The sequence below is a fragment of the Pseudorasbora parva genome, chromosome 21 (assembly GCF_024679245.1).
Source record: "Pseudorasbora parva isolate DD20220531a chromosome 21, ASM2467924v1, whole genome shotgun sequence".
Taxonomy (NCBI): domain Eukaryota; kingdom Metazoa; phylum Chordata; class Actinopteri; order Cypriniformes; family Gobionidae; genus Pseudorasbora; species Pseudorasbora parva.
This window is the reverse complement of record NC_090192.1, coordinates 28832995-28847332: the sequence shown is the minus strand read 5'-3', so window position 1 is coordinate 28847332 and position 14338 is coordinate 28832995. Positions and strand designations below refer to the sequence as shown.

The 14338-nt window shown below is 37.0% G+C and overlaps 1 protein-coding gene across 1 annotated transcript; it reads right to left on the bottom strand.

Annotated features, from left to right (window-relative positions):
* Nucleotides 1-3980: 3980 nt before the first annotated feature.
* On the bottom strand, nt 3981-7897 carry kcnk1a (potassium channel, subfamily K, member 1a). Its single transcript, XM_067429404.1, has 3 exons — nt 7373-7897; nt 4806-5201; nt 3981-4556 (listed from the first exon to the last, which is right to left on the bottom strand). Exons 1-3 carry the CDS (start codon nt 7725-7727, stop codon nt 4294-4296), a joined length of 1014 nt encoding a protein of 337 aa, XP_067285505.1. The 5' UTR covers nt 7728-7897; the 3' UTR covers nt 3981-4293.
* Between the last annotated feature and the right edge of the window lie 6441 nt (nt 7898-14338).

Genomic DNA, 14338 nt, shown 5'->3' with positions numbered 1-14338 from the left:
CATCTTTAACTATTAAATTAGCATTTATAACTGTGATGCAGACCTTATAGCAAGCACCATGAAATATGTTAGTTTTCACATACGTTATGTTAGTTCCATGTACTTTTTCACAATGGCATTTTTCATAGTTTATTCAGTTATGAAGTCTAATTTGTTAACATTATTAACGAACTAACCACCCAAGCAATATCATTTTTAAATGATTAATCTTAGGTAATTAGGTAATTGTTCATTGTTTGTTCATATAGTGCATTAACGAATACAACATTTAGTTTTAAAAATGTATTAGTAAATGTTGAAATTAACATTGGCTAAGTTTAATAATAATTGCTGTAGAAATATTGTTTATTGCTCATGTTATATTAATATAAGAAATGTTATCATTGAAGCCTTATTGTAAAGTAATTCTTTTAGCAAATTTAACAAAGACAAATAACCAACTTTATATTTCACATGAACACAATTGCAAAACCTGTGATATTGCTGTCTGTTGCTAAAAATATTTTAAAGCCACACTTTTAAATTAAAGGAAAGAATAGCAAGACTTTAGACAATAAGTTGAGGATTAAAAGATCTATGCTGGTGACTGTCTTAATAAAACACCTTAAAAGCATCACTATGCCATTTTGTCATTAAACTGTCACTCAGATTAGCTTTTCAGCACGTAATCAAATGTAAAAGTTTTTACCTGTCTTTCTGAGGACACATTTGTACACAGGGTGCTGGAGTTTCGTCCCCTTTCTGCATTGCGCCGGCACATCATGTGTGGGGATCTTTTCCCTGCAGTGTGGCAGCTTCACGGTCCACAGCCAGGTTTTGAAAGATGGCTAGGAGGGTGTGAGCCACGGTGTGTGTGTGTGTGTGACTGTGTGTGTGAAGGGGAGTTCATTGTAACTGTTTGGCACCTATCGATCGGAAGAACCGTCTCCACCCCACACAGCTGCCTCAGTTAGTAGACCTGTGCTTAGCTAAGCAAAAACTTCTGATAGCGGCGTCAATACCCTCTCGACACCTTCAGTTGGAGAATGCCATGGGGAGAAGCCATGAGGTCTGCACTGCATATGCTTAACTCAAAATTGAGCTTGGCACACACTGTAGCGAGACCTGACATCTAATGAGGCTGACTGGCTTGGATAAACAGGCCATGGGAGAGGGAGTTTAATTGAAAAATCTTGGGTTAGAACTATCGAAGCACTCTGGTGGAGATTATTCCCATTTATCAAGGACAAACCAAAGGCAAAGTTAAATAGAGACATTTATAAATAACAACTGCTATATTCAATAGTTTGTTCTCTTCAAGGTGAACAACAGGGTAAGATGGAGTAAGATCCCACCTGGGACAAGATGTTTTTTCAAAGTGAAACGATAAAAATAAACCCTTGGGGTAAGATGGCTCCCCCATAATTTGGCATAGAAGCCCAGAGTTGCATGTTGGTAGTGTTACTATTTATTAATTTTAGACATCTTTTACATTTTAGACATCTTTGTTTTTATCTTATGAGTGAATTCATTTAAATTAAATGCATAGTGTTGCTGTTATAGCATATCTTCAATTAAACTAAAATTGAATATGAAGCATACATATTGATTTGGCGGGGGATATGAGGTCAGATATTTGAGTTCATATAAGCCTGTGGTGGGGTAAGATGACCTCTTTGAATAATTTTACATGTTGTGTATAACAACTAAATGTGTTAATCTTTCAACAGTCAGACAAAACATCTACCACATCATGAGATTTTTTATCTTGAGCTTTCTTCTGAAAAACTCTGCAATGTCTCAGATTGTTAAAACAGATCTCCAATATTTCAGTCAAATACTTATGAAGCCAAATTATTTGCTATTACTTTTTATTATTTAAATGTATTTATGTATTTGCTAATATCCATATTCAGATTAATATTGAGGCGTGTACTTCTGCTGTTTGTCATGTCAACAAATGACTCAATTTAGCCTATTTTTATTTATCCTCATGATTTTTAGGAGAAACACCTCAAAAGTCAATATCTACTGTAAATAAAGCATTATTGAGACCTCCATCAGTTTTCCTGAGGTAGGCTATGTACAAAAATAAATGTAGTTGTCATTTCAATGTTAATAGTGCATCATAAATAAAAAACAAACAAACATAATAACAATAAATCACATATAATCAAAAACAACATTTTCTCATGCTAATATGAAGAAATGATTTACCTTTGGAGAACCCCTCTGAAATATAACCTCTATATCACCTACAAGCAAAAAGCATTGTCCATTTACAAACTCATCGTTCTCAACAATATCTAATGCTGTGATGATAATGAGCGTAACATTAAGATGAATGTCTAGTGGAACTCAAGAAGGTCATTTATAGTTTTGCATGCTCTTAAAAGAGGACAACTTATTGAAATATGTCCAAGGTGAGCACAGCTGCGGGGCCTTGTTAACATAACCTCGGCTCAATTTCAGCACCACTATTACAGGATGGCATCAAATTCGCTTTCAAACAGCAGAGTAAATATCTCTTTTAACAGCACTGAGCAGGCATCCTGATACTGTTAACAGACCTTACAGCTGCTCAGGTCCACAAAGCCTCTTCACCCCCAGCAAGGTTTAACACACCGATATAGCCTATAAGGTAAACTCTGAGAGGTGGAGAAGAGATTGTTTTTAATTGTGTGCTGTTCTGTTGTGTATGTGTATCTTGCAATTGGCTGAAGAATGGACACAATACAATCACTTTATCTATAACCGGTTTATTCTGTTTTGATGAAGTGCAATTGGAAACATATAAACAAATGCACAACTTACAGCATCTTTAGGCATGTGAAATAAAATTAAAGTATAAAACTGAAAACTATAAATGTATGATAAAATAAGATTTATTCCCTTCAATAGCAATATACCAGTCACATAATTGATGCATAATGATGGACTGATGTGACTGTTCTTTGCTTACAATACAAAAGTAATGGCACTCAATGCACTACAGCACCCTTAGGTGGTGGACAATGCCTACTTCAAAAAACAGAACTGCTTCAAAAGAGCCAACACGACTTAAGGCAAAAAAATTATCCCTTCAGTACCTTCAGTATAGAAATTAATTATACAGCGTTTTGATTGTCTGATGCCTCTACTATAAATATATTTAAAATTCCCTTTACGGGAATGTTTAAACTTGAAAATAAGTCACCAGGGACCTGCCCCTGTCTAAAAATCTAATAAAAAAATAATAATAAAAAAAACTAGACATCGGTACACTTGCAAACTTTGAATAAGGTTTAGGCTAGAATACACTACACAAACTTTACAGTAAACGGCTGAGGATCAAACTTATGGATAATTGTGCTGACATATGAAAAGTTTGATAACTTGTCTGATATCCTCTTACTGGATAGAATCAAAGTCTGAAGCTAAAACTGACTGCCTTACATTTGTAGAATGGCTCAGACTTTTAAAATAAATGTTCCAAAATGTAGCATTTTTGGTTCCCCAAAGAACCTTTTTGGTGGACATTCATAAAATAACCCCCTTTTTCCCCTTATCCCGTTTTTAAATTCTAAAGCTTTTCCACAATAAAGAAACTTGTGCAATATAAAGTTTCCATGGATGTTAAAGGTTCTTAACAGAACTATCAAAGCCAATAAAGAACCTTTCTTTTTTATAGCGGAGCATTGACTTGTCCAAACCGCAAATCAGTGCAAAAACCTGTGCAAAAGATGTGTAGTTTATTCCTGCCTTAAGCAGTTCCTCAAATTAGTATATCAAAAAAAAAAAAAAAAAATACAGTAAAACCATAATACAGGATATCCCTTTTAAGTTACCTAATAAGAACTGTACATGGAATATATACAGCTAGTCTATGACCACTTACCAGTTAATTATTTATTCTTAGAACAGAAGGCATGGATGGATTTATCTGTTACACACACACACACACACACACACACACACACACACACACACACACACACACACACACACACACACACACACACACACACACACACACACACACACACACACACAAACACACACACATGCACGCGCACCAAAAACCCTGGTCACAACACGTTTTTTAGTTCAGTAGCTGCATGGAGAATATCTGATATTTTGCATTGTTCTACAGATTCATACAATCCTTTCCACAGTACTGTAACTTACCTTCAGCCGGTGTTTCAAGTATTTATATCTATAATAGGTTTCAGCTAAATTGACAGCAGAGTACACTAACAATACATTTATGCTTTTGGTGGAGATGCTTCAGAGACATTAACATGTCGGGTTCTAGATATGGAATTTCATTATGCCTCATTTGTCCACTGGTCCATTAATGGTAACAGTAGGTGAGGAGACTATGTCATCAGGAAAAAGATCATTCTTATCCTCTCTAAATGAGGCTGCCTGGTCAGACACAGAGGCAAAGGAGAGGTGATCATGATCCACGATGTTAAGCTGGTCCTCCGTTTTTTTTTTCCTTAGGTAGAAGATCTTCCTGAGCTTCTTCAGCTGCTGAAGTTCACAGAAGGTTTCCAGAACCACCAACATTGCAATCAAGCCCAATATCAGATAGACTGTATAGGAGAAAGACAGATAGGGTTAACGAGAGATGGGGAATGACCCCTGAGGGATCTCTTTAGGAAACTAAGCTAAAGTTCAACCAAATTTAAAACAAAAGAGACTTTAAAAAACATTAAGAAAACAATCCCTGTCCCAATCTTTTGAAGGGTAGTGTGCATGAAATTAAAATTAAAAGGAAATATATATAATGTAACACAATATATGGCTCTGTACATCAATAATTCAACTGACTGTGCACTTACAGGTAATGCCCAATTTATAGAGTTCTCTGAACCTCTGGTGGTAGCCCTCTCCTGGTACATAGTCACCCAAGCCAATAGTACTAAGAGAGATGAAGCAGAAATAGAAGGACTCTAAGAAGTTCCACTCCTCTTCCAGTACTGAGAAGATGATGGCAGGTATAAGGAAGAAGCAGGAGATGGTTATAATGGCCAGTAGGGCAGCGTGCAGGGCGGCCAGCAAAGGTCTGGACATGCCCCATCGCCGGTGCAGGTGCTCCACAGGCCTGCGGGTAGTGAACTCCATGATCCTCTGGACCACCGCAGTCAGGAACAGCAGGGTGAATGGGATTCCCACCACTGAGTAAATGATGCAGAAGGCCTTACCACCATCCGACAGAGGAACGGTATGGCCATATCCTGGATAGAAAACACACAAAGCTCTTTGAAGAAGTCTTTTGTATATTCTGAGACAATCACATCTAGCATTTGACTCAAATGAAGCAGTTATGTTTGTGTATCAAACACCATCTTAATGACATAAAGAAAAGTCTCCAGGATTGTCAAGGTTGTTGCCTGTTGTAGAACTTAAATCCTGCTGGATTAAGTTACATAATCTATGGAAATACACACCCTACGTGCTTATCCTTTAGACACCCTTCAAATCGCCCACCGATCATTCGTGCTTATCCTTTAGACACCCTTCAAATCGCCCACCGATCATTAACAATGAATTACAAAACCACTAGGGCTCCACATGCACTGTATAGGAGTATGCACTTTTGTTGCTGTATTTGTAAGAGTAACCTAATAAATATCCTAAAACCTCTCAAATGGATTTGTGAAGATAGTCAACATCATTAGTACAAAAAAGGCTCAAATATGGGGCCAAAATAATGTCTTAATTCAAGTTGCTACTTTTAAACTAATGTTTAATAAAGCATCTTGACCCCTGACAGATATTTTAAATCTAATTAATTAATAATGTCCATGTAGCTTATTCTATTTTACTGTTTATGTATTTTTACTTTTGCAGGCTAAGTTAATGTTTTTTTAAATATTTGATATGCCTCCATTTATATATTGTTTAATTAAATGTTACTACATGTAAGTAATATATTGTAAATGTTAACTTTCAGGCCCATAAAGCTTTGTTGACTTTTTACTATTTATAGAGGGTGGGAAGCCATCATACACAGGCAAGTCTCTTTTCAGAATCAGCATCAGAGAGAGCTTTATTGTCAAGTATGTTTGCACTTTGCACACACAAGGAAATTGTTTTGGTGGCAGATGAAGCTTCTAGTTCACAGACAACAACAGTACACAGATAGTAAAAGAAAAAACAAAGATATGTGAATAAGAATCCTTGTCCTGAGCAGTTAAACTGCCCAACGTTCTTCAGAAAAATCCTTCAGGTCCAGCCAAATCTTCAGTTTTCTAGCATCTTGTGCATATTTGAAACCTTTCCAGCAGTGACTATATGAACACAATGCAATAAGAGCCGGGGGGTGAAAACTTTTTGAATTTGAAGATCAAGGTAAATTGTACTGAATTTGTCTTCCGGGAAACATGTAAGTACATTCTGTTGCTTCTGAAGGGCAGTAGTTGTGTTTAAGTACCTCAATTGTCCTCAGTGTGAAAAAATAGATCTCAAAATCATACAGTCACTGCTGGAGAGGGTTAAAAAAAAAAAAAAGCTGGAAAACTGAAGATTTTTCTGAAGAACGTTGGGCATCACAAAACAAAAAACAGTTGTGGATCATCCAGGTAAAGACACACAGTATTAAGAATCAATGTTCATAAACTTCATAAACTTTTAAACAATGTAATTGTAATAAATTCTGGATTCTTTTTTTTTTTTTGTCTTGTGGACTAGGCTATATGTAAAAAAAAAAGTAAAATATCTTATTTAGGACACCACTAAATACAAAATAACACATTTAATATGATCTATCTTATTTTGTTACAATTATTCAAGTGTTCACAGATTCTGCAAGTGGTTTATATATATATATATATATATATATATATATATATATATATATATATATATATATATATATATATATATATATATATATATATATATATATATATATAGCTGCAAGAAAATGTATGTGAACCACTTGCAGAATCTGTGAAAATGTAAATAAGAGAGATCAAACTAAATGTGTATATAGCCTAAATATAGCTTAAAAAACATAATAGACACATTTATTTGTACAGGTGTGTGCTACATATCTAATAAAATATAATTAATTAACAGCGAATTTAATAAAAAGTTGTAGGGAATTTTCAAATGAATATAGGCCTACGTGATTGCCCATAGTTTCTAGAGTTATCTTTGTTTTATAAAAATATGACTGTAAATGTTAAGCTGTTTAACAAGACCATTCAAGCGTGTGAGACATCACAGGCGTCAGCTAAAGCTTTTATCACAAAGGACAGGTCGACCTTAGAATATGACATCACTGGTCTCTATTCTGTCATTGAGCCTCTTGGGTAAGGAATGAATGACTTCAGATGCTAAATTATATTTAAAACTACTGGGATAGCATGAATAGTGCTGTCAAGAGAATGTCTATGCTCACCTGTCGTGGAAAGCACAGTGCTGGCAAAGAAGAGCGCAGATGTGAAATCCCAGTTCCAGCTAGTGGAGGCATTATTGAGAACCGACACTCCGTAATTACTCGCCTCTAATGCTTTGGCCAGAAACTCCTCCAGTCTTTCATCGGACAGACATTCATTGTCCTCTAGAAACTGCAGCTTCACGTTCCGAAGCTCCTGTCGAAGCTGCTCCTCATACGGCAGCTCCACCGCGGAGAACACCAATGCCCCGAATATCAGATACACCACATACGCCAGCACCAAGAAAACGAAATACCACGTAGACCTGTAACCTTCTATGACACGCACACACGAACCTCCCGAAAGACACTGAAGCATCGTCTCCGCGGCAAAATACGTGAGATAATTAATACAGGTAGTCCAATAACAGGAATTAAATCGTTTCTTACTAATAAATAAACTCCTGCGGCTGTCTTTAAGTTATAATTTCCTGTTTGTCTCCTGCCGGTATTGCGGAGCTGATGTGACGGGCGACCAGGAGCCGCGTTTACTAAACGTACTATGGTGAAATATTTTTGTTAATATTCATGAAGCTAACATTCGCCTGTAGAAGGTAACAACGAAACGTCAGCACTACCTAATGCATATTTATAGATACGCTTCGCCATTGGAAGTTTGCAACCGGCGTCAGCGTTTCCTGATTAATATTCATAAGATTGCCTTCGCCGTAGTAGATTAATATTTTGCGTCAGGCTCGTGACGTCTCGTTCCTCCGCGCCTCACCTTACGCAGGTCAGCTCTATTCATAACATTTATCACGGTGGGCACACCCAGTAAGGTAAACCTGAGGAAATTGCCTTTAGAAGACAGAGACGAGTAAGCAGCTCTCTCAAAGAGACAATTATATGTGAAAGCCCCAGTAGATTAGGCTAATAGCCAGTTTCTGTTAGAACAGGTTTGACATGCAGGTGGTGATTGGGGAGGTCCTATGGCATAACAAAACTTTTGAAAAGTGACCCCAAACTACAGTGTTGTTTGACCTTCCTAATATGCCTCCTCCTCAAAAAGCTTTTGGTATAGATATAGCCCAAACTCTTGTCTGGTTTCTGTGAAGAGCTGATTAATCTACATTTTAGCTAGGCCTACTACATCAGTGACCTTTTCAGTCTATTATCATCTATAAATATAAATGAAGCCACAGTATAAAAGTGGAATATACTGTAATAGTATCATAAAAGTAGTGCTGTTTTCGTCAGTATGGCTTAAAAAGGCCTATAAATCATACACTGGTAATCTTATAAATTCCAGAAAAAACATCAGTTTGATCACACATTAAACATTTGGTCCGGTTTTGGTATTCTGTTATCTGATTTACTGAAAATAGCTGACAAAAGAACAATCACAAAACATGTACAGAGCTAGGATTAATGTCAAGATTGTCATTAAATAATTACTTAATTTAGGTATTTTTATTACTATCATATAGCTAACACACATGGAATATCACAGAAATTGTATGGACCTGCACTTTTACAACATATATATATATATATTCAAGCGTGTGAGACATCACAGGTGTCAGCTATATTTTTGTTTGTTTGGGTTTTTTCCTTGTTGGAGCTGCCCTCATTCGCTTCAAATATTCACTTAGTTTGTTCCAGTAGAATTGAAGTCATGCAAGGTTGGAATGACATGATGATAGTGTTTTCAGTTTTTTGCGTGAACTGTCCCGTCAACTCATCACATCCTTGATTTAAAACATTTCTTCATTTCAAAAACATCACTCCACCCTGCGTGTCAGCATTACTTCAGGAGATGCATATCTCAATAAACCAGTCTGTGCACATTCTAAAGCAGCCGATGCACAATAGCAGATAGGCTAATGCATATGAGATCATCACTGCTTACGTTGACAAGTTCCTTGTAGGACTGTCTCAATTGTCATTGTACTTTTACCTTATTTAATAATTTTACAATCAAAAACTCTCTCAAACAATGCTCTTGTCATCGCTTTAATGCCAGATCGTGTGGGTGGATGACAGCTTGATGTAGCAGCTGTACTTCCTCTACCTCTTGCCATTCAGCATTGCTGCATCATTGGATGACAGTACACTTCATTCTTGATATTGAGCAGAAGGCATACTGCTAGAGCTTTATTTTTATATTCTGTTCTGTTCCTTTGGGTTATTTCTGGATGATCGAGTGAAATGTGAGACCTCTGGCCAGACCAGAGAGCCAGAAGTCAAGGTTGTGCACCCACAGGCTTAGACGCTGCACTCAGAGCCAATAATGTTATTGGGCCAATGTCTTGTTACACTGTAGTGATGTTAAAACTAATCTACTATGACAATTATTGACATAAATGTCACCGACAATAAGATTGATATAAAACTCTGTTATTCTTGATAAAATAATCATCATTTGCTGGCCATCCAACAACCATAGGCCTACTTTTACCTTTTAAACATTTATAACGCTGTCATGCGCCAAAACGTGTACTTTGTCCAAGCTCCTTTAGAATATGCTGAGCCATGGTCACACACCTTGAGAAGGCCATTAGCCTACTGGATGACAAATATGGGTCTTTCAATGTTTGAACCACTAGAATGACCACTAGAGGGTGCTCTGACTCCAAAAAGTAGGGGGAAATGTGTCTAAAAAGTGTCTAAATCTTGGTCTGTTTATTCTTCCAACAATTTTTTTTTTAATATAGCGAACTCGGTCGTTCACCTTAGCACGTATATTTGCATTCCTCTTCTGTGAGTGGAAAAATATATAAGTTTACTATACCACATCTGTAGAGTTATAGTCCTTTAAAATGTGTCTAACAATGTCAAACTTACACCTGGGTATAATTTATCGTTCCTGTTTTACGCCCCGCAGACCTTTGATGTTCCTTTGTCTACTGTACTTCTCGCCTGCTGTGGTAAGTGTTATATTTTAAAAGCTTGTGATTTCCATGTTTGGCCACTTTAAATACACTTTAAATACACAGGAAGTTGTTTGTAATGTGTTTTGAATGGTTGGATTGTGTTTTATGAGGCTACCATTAGGTTATCGCCTACTGTTTAGAGCTATTTTCACATGCTTATTCCATTATTCAAATGTAATTTCCGTTAATCATATTTTTCAGAACTCTTAAAAACCTGTGATATTTCCTATGTCAAAGGGAGGACACAGAATGAAGATTAATCGGTGGCTTTGTCGACACTTATGTTGATCTACACCTGTGCGCTGCGCATAACAGCAGAGAAGCATAAATGCTTCAAAGCATTCCAACTTCGTTTTAGTGCTTCACAGAAGGCCTTTTTCTTCCAGTTATTGGCTGAAAAAAAAAGACAGATGAAATATCTGTGCGCACATAGGGATTAAATGTCCTATTTGTTGAACACAAGAATTTCCCCAAAACCCAACATGAGATTACTTCATAAATCAAAGGAGATCATGTTGTGAGTCTCCACCTAACCTTGACATTAGTCTATCATTCGTCTTAACATGGCACAGCCTATTATTCACTGTAACCATGGCATAGCCTCTCAGACAGGACATGAGTTCACACGTGCAGAGCTCTCTAGCCAAAGTCAACATTCTGTCTCAATGGTTGGCATTTGTGTTTGTGCCTTCTCTTAGGGTTGTTTTGACCATCCCTGGGCTGTTGACCAGTTCCCAGGATTATGTTGCAGTAGTGCTGAAATTAAGATCAGGACGAATCTGACAGCTGGCCTCAGTGTTGTCATCCTTTTGTGATGCACAAACGCCCTGACGCCATGTTCCCGCCAGGCAGGCCACTCGTTAGCCGGGTTGCGTGCTTTGGCAGAAGCTGCCACTCAGCGTGTATGTTTTCAGCTGTAATTTTTGGGGAACGTCATTGATTGGGGCCACATGCTGCATATACGTGCATATGTTTCAGGTTGAGCGCAGAGGAAGCTTCCTGGCTCAACAACTTCTGCGGTTCACTTTCGACATGTAGGTTGTAGTCAGGACACAGAAAAGGCATCCCTGCCGGCATCTGGAAAAGACATCTCAGCCGGCAGGTCCACCCCACAGGGGCTCTTATGCTAGGTCCAGTTCATGAAGAGCTGGGGTGAGCAGCACGCTGCATTCTGTAGATTCCGTTGAGAATAAAGCCTGCATTACCTCCTCTGATTTATATCGCCCCCTTTTTAAGGCCACTGGCAGAAAACTCACTGGCATTCTTATATGCACTTCTGCAGTTTATGTTAGGAATCACAAAATAAAGAATTACTAAAATCGAGTATAATTTCCAATTACCGCTTTATGTCTCATGATCTATCTATCTATCTATCTATCTATCTATCTATCTATCTATCTATCTATCTATCTATCTATCTATCTATCTATCTATCTATCTATCTATCTATCTATCTATCTATCTGTCTGTCTGTCTGTCTGTCTGTCTGTCTGTCTGTCTGTCTGTCTGTCTGTCTGTCTGTCTGTCTGTCTGTCTGTCTGTCTGTCTGTCTGTCTGTCTGTCTGTCTGTCTATTTAACCAACCAACTATCACACCACATATTCATCCATCCATAGTAGTGCAGGTGAGTTTGCACAGTGTTCATTTGATAGTTGAAATAAAGTTAATGATTATGGGAAATCGATTAATTGTATTCTATCGATAGTATTTGACTGCTACTGGGTTTTAAATATGTAAGAGGGAAAAAAGAGAGGCTGGAGTAACCACAGAGCACATGAAGTTACAGTTTGTCTCAGTTGCTTTGGTGCATTTCTCAGATCAGAATTGAAATTCTCAAAACTACCTGTTCAATTCTCAGATCATTGTGTCACTTGTGCACATCAAAAAAGCAGTTTCTCATTTCTTTGAACAAGTTGCAAATGCTTACATCCATGCACATGATTATGTACAATACTCTTATATATATTATATTGGGTCTCTGTTAAATAGTCTAAGCCCCAACAACATTTAGGCATTAGTTCATAGCCTATAGTCTTTACAAGTTATCATAATATGTCTAGCATATTTTTATACTTTCTATATTTCCATTAGACTTTTTTCTAAATCTGTCCTGAATTGGTAAATTGCTTCCAGGTGAATCTTGACTTTCTCTAATGAAGGTGCTTCTCATAAAGCATCAACTAGCAGGTATGTATATATATATGCTCTGTCAATAAAATACAGTACAAACAGTAAGAGTGTGAATTTGAATCTTTTCCATTCTCTTGCAATTACACTCACACATACACTAAGATGTAACTTATTGACAATAATTGTCATCAAAACTTTAGCCATATTTTCCATCAGAACATCCCTCCAGAGTAGACTGTTATATTGACAACATATCTAAAGAATTTGACTGTCTTATCCGTACACAATGACACAAGGACTTGTCATTCTGATGACACTGACATGTTCATTGACACAGATATTTACTTTTGAGAGATGAACTAAGGATTTTGAGTAAGAGAGTGGCTTTTGCAGGTTGGTGTTTTGCTATTTGTACAAATTGTTTTGAGAAATGCACTTAGTGTTTTGCAAATTGTGAGTTTGATTCGAGAAATGTACCAAAGCGACTGAGAAAAACTGTAATAACTCTTAACATTTTGAGAGTCTGCTTCTTGGAAAGTGTTTCTAATTTAATCTGCCACCTACCTTCATGACCTCAACACCATTTGTGTGTGTGTGTGTGTGTGTGTGTGTGTGTGTGTGTGTGTGTGTGTTTTGAGTGCAGAGCTAATCAGCTTCACTTCTCAGACAGATAACTGGCTTGGTACACAGAAATGTAAAAAAGTCACTGGAGTTTGAAATGTGCTGAACTTCCTCTATGAGCTCATTTTACGGCCAGAATGTGGCAAAGTTAATATCCTCTTAATCTACCTTGAAACATACATCATCAATTTGCTATGCCTCTATACGACAACTGAAAAGATGCATCTGTAATATGCTCTGAAATGAATACTCTGTCTTGTGGTTCCCTGTATTTTTAAAACATTGAATCTGGCACCCTTGCATTAATTCATCTTTATTTGCCTGCCAATAGTGAAGTCAGACTGGTGTCTTTAATTAAGTTGTTTGCACTAACATCAAACGAACTTAAAATGAGCGTTACCTTTGCAAATGACTTATACCTTTATGTGAATGAATGAAACAGATGGGTTTTTCCATGTGGTTCCCTAATGAGCTGAGGAGTTCTTTGGAACAAGTTCTTTTAAACTCCCTTGGTCCTAAAAAAGAAGAAGGGGGGTTAAGGCATGTATTTTGACAGAATCTTGATGAAGGTTAGTTTTGTTTAGATGTAAGCATAAGAAAGCAATTTTTTTCGACTTTAGATTAAAGTTAAACTACAATTTTGAACTTTTCCCCCCTTCTGATTCTATATCTTGCTAAAAAAAAATGAGTCTGTCTGTTAGTAAAGTATGACTAATGAAGGTAAAGATGAATTCGTTTAGACGTTTCAGGGTCAGGAGATTTATTTAAATGTTCGCTTGAAATAACTTCGGACCTATAGGACAAACATGAGTAAGTCAGTGTAATTAAGCACATAATAACCATAGAGAGTGATTAGTGAGAGCTCAACCACTGTTTTGACAGTTTAGTTCCTCTTAACTCTATGGGTCTCTACAAAACAAGCTGTTGTTTTTGGCCGCAACACGAGTATTTGCTAAATGAACCTAAACAGTCACATAGCAGAACATGTGTGACAGACTTTTATTCTGCTATACTGGTCACTAAAATGTGCCAATTATCTGGTCACTAATATCTGCCAATTATCTGGTCACTAATATCTGCCAATTATCTGGTCACTAATATCTGCCAACATTAGTATTTGTTAGATGAACCTAAACACTTAATGTTTAGAACATGTGTGGAAGACTCTGCTATACTGGTCAGTAATATCTGCCAATTGGAAGACAACCAATTATTTTTTAAATAAATGTTCCAAAATAGATGATCCTATCAGATATTTGATAGGATATTTGACAACCCCCACCCCCCACCCCACACAAAAAAACAA